Source organism: Eurypyga helias, unplaced genomic scaffold, assembly GCF_000690775.1.
Source record: "Eurypyga helias isolate BGI_N326 unplaced genomic scaffold, ASM69077v1 scaffold32101, whole genome shotgun sequence".
Lineage (NCBI taxonomy): Eukaryota > Metazoa > Chordata > Aves > Eurypygiformes > Eurypygidae > Eurypyga > Eurypyga helias.
Window position 1 is genome coordinate 2,394 of NW_010230784.1, and position 5,136 is coordinate 7,529.

The 5,136-nt window shown below is 45.7% G+C and overlaps 1 protein-coding gene across 1 annotated transcript in view; it reads right to left on the reverse strand.

Annotated features, from left to right (window-relative positions):
- Nucleotides 1-143: 143 nt before the first annotated feature.
- Nucleotides 144-5,136, reverse strand: part of WDR5 (WD repeat domain 5) — a 12,139-nt gene continuing 7,146 nt past the window's right edge. Inside the window, exons 9-13 of the mRNA XM_010160857.1 lie at nt 4,536-4,611; nt 2,618-2,651; nt 2,068-2,142; nt 1,438-1,525; nt 144-436 (exon numbers count right to left, since the gene is read on the reverse strand). Of these exons, the coding sequence (XP_010159159.1) occupies nt 336-436; nt 1,438-1,525; nt 2,068-2,142; nt 2,618-2,651; nt 4,536-4,611 (374 nt within the window). The 3' untranslated portion in view covers nt 144-335. The remainder of the gene's footprint in view (nt 437-1,437; nt 1,526-2,067; nt 2,143-2,617; nt 2,652-4,535; nt 4,612-5,136) is intronic.

A 5,136-nucleotide genomic window follows, 5' to 3' on the forward strand; every position in this document is an offset into this window, starting at 1 on the left:
AACGCCACCATAAAGCACAGTGTCTTTGGGGTGTCCAAGTCAAGGCTGACGCTTCTAACGCAGCGGCAGAAGGATCCATCCGTCTGCCAAAAGATTAGGCAAGAAAAAGGAGACACTGCATCTTTTTTGTTTGTTTTTGTCCCCACCACATTGCCCAGTTCTAGCAAAGGGCTAAGACGTTTTCTTTGGGCCAAGACTAACAGAAACCACGTTATCAAATATTCTTCAGGTTTCCTGCCAAACTGCATTTCTTATTTTCATGTGGGTTTTTTTAATTTTCTTTTTTTTTTAAAAACATTTTTTCCTGACAGTCTCTAAAGGGATACTGGAACGTTTTAACAGTCACTCTTCCACAGTTTAATTGTTTTGTCGTTTTCTAGCGCCGCTGATGCAATGATGTTTTCTGTTGGGTGACAAGCTGTTGAGATGACAACATCTAAGCAAAAAGAGAGGATACACAAATATTATTTACAGCAATGAAATCTGGTTCATAGCAGGCGTTTCTGAAAATGAATGCATTGCTGCTGCAGTTTAAACTGGCACAGCCAAGCTACTGTTTCTCTGTAGCAGAATTACAGATGCATTATTCAAATATTTTCCAACTATTGCTTCTCTGAGAGAGGAAATACTAGCAAAAAGGAATGGAGAGTAATAGTTGGAAAGTGTTTGACAGGTTTCAAAATGTGAGAACTCTCCAGATCCTAGTTCTTGTTCACTTCACAGGCAAAACTCTTGGTATATTGTGTCAGAGACAGCTAATGAAATCCCAGGTCAGTTTTTTCTTTCCATGTAAGGTATTTCCAACATCTTATTCAATGTCCAGACAACACTTCATCTTCAGAGCCTTGCCCTAGCCTGAAAAATGAAAACCTGCTGCTACTGCCCCAACTTACAGTCCAAATCAACAGTCCTGCAAAGGAATAAGCACGCTTAAGTTGCACAGCACAAGTCCTAGTTGGTACGGTGAAAGTGCTGCTCTCTCACGGGCTCAGACTGTCACCCACCAGGTGACATCCCAACACGTGCTCAGCTCTGCCTTCACGAACAGGCATACGTGCAGACACCTGCAAAGAGCAGGACCACGTCAGCCCTCCTCCCTTCAAGAGCTGCAGCTTTGGAGGGTGTTAACGGCAACTCAAAGCCACATTAACACTGGAAGTTGTTTAAATACCTTGACCAGTTCTGAACTCAAGAAAATCTCTTTTGCAAGCTGATGACAAAGATCTCACAGTGACAGAATAAACACCTGCAATGCTTATAGAACAACTTCATAAAAAAGGAGCAAACTCCTAGGGTTCAGTTAAGCTTCAGCCAGTCAAGAATTTACAGGCCTGACAGTCAAAACTAAACATCAGAGAAAAACTGCTCAAGCCAAGCCCTCATTACAAGCTGACACGAGGGACATTCCGTCAATAGAACCAAAATCCTCTTCCACACCTGTGTGTCCTTGTAATTTCTGTACAATCTCTTTTGTCTGAAGGTTCCAAATGTAAACCAGGTTGTCTTCCGAACCGGACACGATCCACTGGAGGGGCAGAGAAAACACACACTTAGATTAATCTTTCTCCTTCTCTGTAGCTAACTGCTATTGTTCAGTAAACATTTCACTGTCATGACGTGAAAGGGAACTTCCAACATTACGGCTGCTTGATGCGGCTCGTTCTCTCTCAGCCTCTATTCAGCGCACACCGGCAGCGGAAAGCTTGGTTCCACCCCATCTATGCGGGAGGAGGAAAACTAGAGGAGCTGATTCTGTGTTAGGACTTCATTGCTACCGACTCGCCGTGATCTCAACCAGAACACACCGAGCTGCGGCCGAGTGCTGCACGGCTACGGCAGCGCGACACGCAAAGAGCCGCTCTCCTGCTGCGGGTAAGCCCTTTGCTCGGGCGCAGACACCTTGGGGCGCGGGGGGACTTGTCTAGGACGCCCTCTTCTCCCGCTGCTCTGGTACCAGTGAAGCAGCACCCACCCAGGGACGTTTCCATCCCCAAATGACTGTTTCTTCTACAGAGAAAAGCAGTAAAAACCACACGGCGGTAAAAAGCATCTCAAACAAACACTAACCTTTCCACCAGTAACGGAGAAATTTGCAAATATGCAGTACTTCTCGTTTTTGTGTCCTGTATACGTCTTCAGGCACTGCAAGTGAGGAGCCACAGAACATCAGTACAGCTGGGAGGTAGTTTCCTCAGCCAAGGACAAACTCTTGGCAGAAAAGACTAAATATAGCTGCCTGCGCTTCCCACCCTGCCAACTTATCGAGGGGATACAGAGGGCATCTCTCTCCTGGAACACTAAACGATTGGTCAGGGCAGGGGGAAGCCCTAAATTTGTCTCATTACCACAGAGAAAGAGAACAGCAGCAATCTATTGTTCACAAAGAGGAAAATGCGAAAACGCAGCTTTACTTAATGTCTCAGGGCCATGCAGGAGCCTAATCTCTTTTTTCTTTTAATCCAAAGGCATTTGGATTGAGACCCCCCAGTAAAAGGATAGTAACACTTTTTTTCTACAGTATTCATAAAATGTTAAACAAGCTTAAAAGGCACATATAAAATCCACATTTTTCTACAAGCTTAGTTAAGTCTACATCGCAAGACAGGATTGGTTTTACCTTTCCTTTGCTGTAGTCCCAAAGTTTGAGAGTGCTAGAAAACAACAGAAAAACAAAGATTTTAGCTCTTGGTTGGGTTTTTTTTTCCCCCATCTGACAATTTCCCAAGTTCCCTTATAGCAGAATTCTTAAAATCTACATGGATCCTTTCAGCCTAGGTTCAGAGCGCAGCGTCTGTTAAACCCACAGTGTCACCTTTACTGCGATGACATTCCTATTCCCCTCCATAAAAGTGTGTATTGAAACATTTTCCCATCCCTGCAAGGTTCTTTATAAATAATGACCAGACAACCAAGGAAACGACAGGCAGGGTAACAGACAAATAAGGCGGTTTGGCAGACATCCCCCAACTCCCAGTGCCTTCAAAAGACTCACAGATTTCATCAGACAGCATCTTCCTCAGGGTGAGAAACCACTACAACCAGGGATGGCCCTACAAACTGTCCCCTTTCCCCCAGCTGCCTCAAGATCAAATCCCACTCAACGTAGGTACAGACCAGAATGTGCACACGCTGCCCTAACGGTACAACTTGCAGTCCTGCCCCGGGGTGTTCAGGGGAGTAAACAATAGATGGAGACATCCTCAGCCTGTTCAAGCCTAAACCAGCGCAGAGCAAGTAAGCATGCTACTGAGCACCACTTGTGCACGGAGCAAGCCGCTTCTTTCAGGCAAGCACCAGGGTCCCCACAGGTTAAGCAAGCCCCATACATGTCCAGAGACCGCCCATCTGAACTGACACCCAGGCGACTGCCAGAGCTTGCCAGGTAGTCCCCTTTCTCTCCCCAAGGGAGCCTAGCCCGGGACTTCCTCGCTTTTCACAGACTTGCTGAAAATGACAGGCAACAGGCTGTGGCATCTTCTGTACAGAGATGCTCAACCAGGGAGGGCAACAACCTCTCAACCTACGAGAAGGGAGGTCTCATGAAAGCAACAGCATCATGACCATCTGTGAATGGTGATGATAAACCAGCTAATCACTTCTTAGTAGCTGCATGGAAATTCTCCAGGTGAATCATTCTCAATACAATCAGCCCACCCACACTCCTTTTATGCCTTACACACACAGGTATTTATATACTGCAGCCTCTTATAGGCTAGATTTTCTGTCTCTCCATGTCACAGAGGAATCATACAATTAATGCAAGGAAATGCTGAGGTTGTGAAAGGTACGTTAAGGAATGAATGGGTGCTGCAGTCACTAAGCAGCGCTGAAAAGACCCAAGTACTGTGTTCAGCTCTGGGGACCCCAACATAAGGATATCGACCTGTTGGAGTGAGTCCAGAGGAAGCCACAGAGATGTTCCAAGGGCTGGAGCCCCTCTGACATGGGGACAGGCTGGGAGAGTTGGGGGGTCTGAAGAAGAGAAGGCTCGAGGGCGCCCTTATAGCACCTTCCAGTGCCTGCGGGGGCTACAAGAAAGCTCTGGGGGGACTTTTCCTAAGGGCAGGGAGTGACAGGACAAGGGGTAATGGGTTTAAATTGAAAGCAAATTCAACTTGGATATCAGGGAAAAATTCTTCCCGGAGAGGGTGGGGAGGCACTGGGACAGGTTGCCCAGAGAAGCTGTGGATACCCCATCCCTGGAAGTGTCCAAGGCCAGGCTGGATGAGGCTTGGAGCAACCTGGTCTGGTGGAAGGTGTCCCTGCCCATGGCAGGGGGGGGGACTGGGGGGGCTAAATGTAAAGTTCCTTCCAACCCAAACCAGTCTGTGATTCTGTGATGTCCTGCCCACGCTGCCAGCAAAGCACAACACCTTGCAGGCTTTTTAAGTCTGACATGAGGCACATATGAACTTGTGTAGTACCATAACTATAATAGCTAAACAGCAGCAAAATAAAGTTTTAGCTGATACTCATAAGCACGTCAAGGCCCACTAGGTTTTGTTGGCTCGTTGGGTTTTTTTTAAAATACCTACTTGTCCAAAGTTGCAGCTAGTATGTATTTGCCATTGGGGGAGAATTTCACAAAAGACACAGGAGGGTTATCATCATCTACAGTGAAAATAAAAGCATTATTAAACAGTGCACAATTGTATTGTCTCATGGACTGAGAATTTCTTTTGACAATAACTTTCTGTTAGGTTTTCACTGAAGCAAGCTTTCAGTTTTGTCATGCTTTGGTACTTCAAGAAAGAGAGAGGCATAAGAAAGGCAATTGTTTTCAGTAATTTAAGGAAAGGATATTAGGCATTTTTTCCCTCACAAACATGTTAAATAACCCTTTGTAAATGAACTTTCCTTCCTTGCATCAATACATATCAGAGCAAGTCTGTATCTCTACTTTTTAACTCATTGTATTGGAAAACATGTCATTGATTCGCAGTGCCAAATAACTTGCATAAACAATCCCTTTTAAGAATATGAAGGACCAGGGAACACGTGCCCAACAGGTGGTTTTGTTTTATTAGCCATGTTCACAAGATGCCTCACGCATCTGGCAATAAAACTGGGAGCTTGTGTAGTCACAGGCTACCTTTTCTCCTCACATCCAAAGCGGTAACGCCAGTCTGTGCTGCT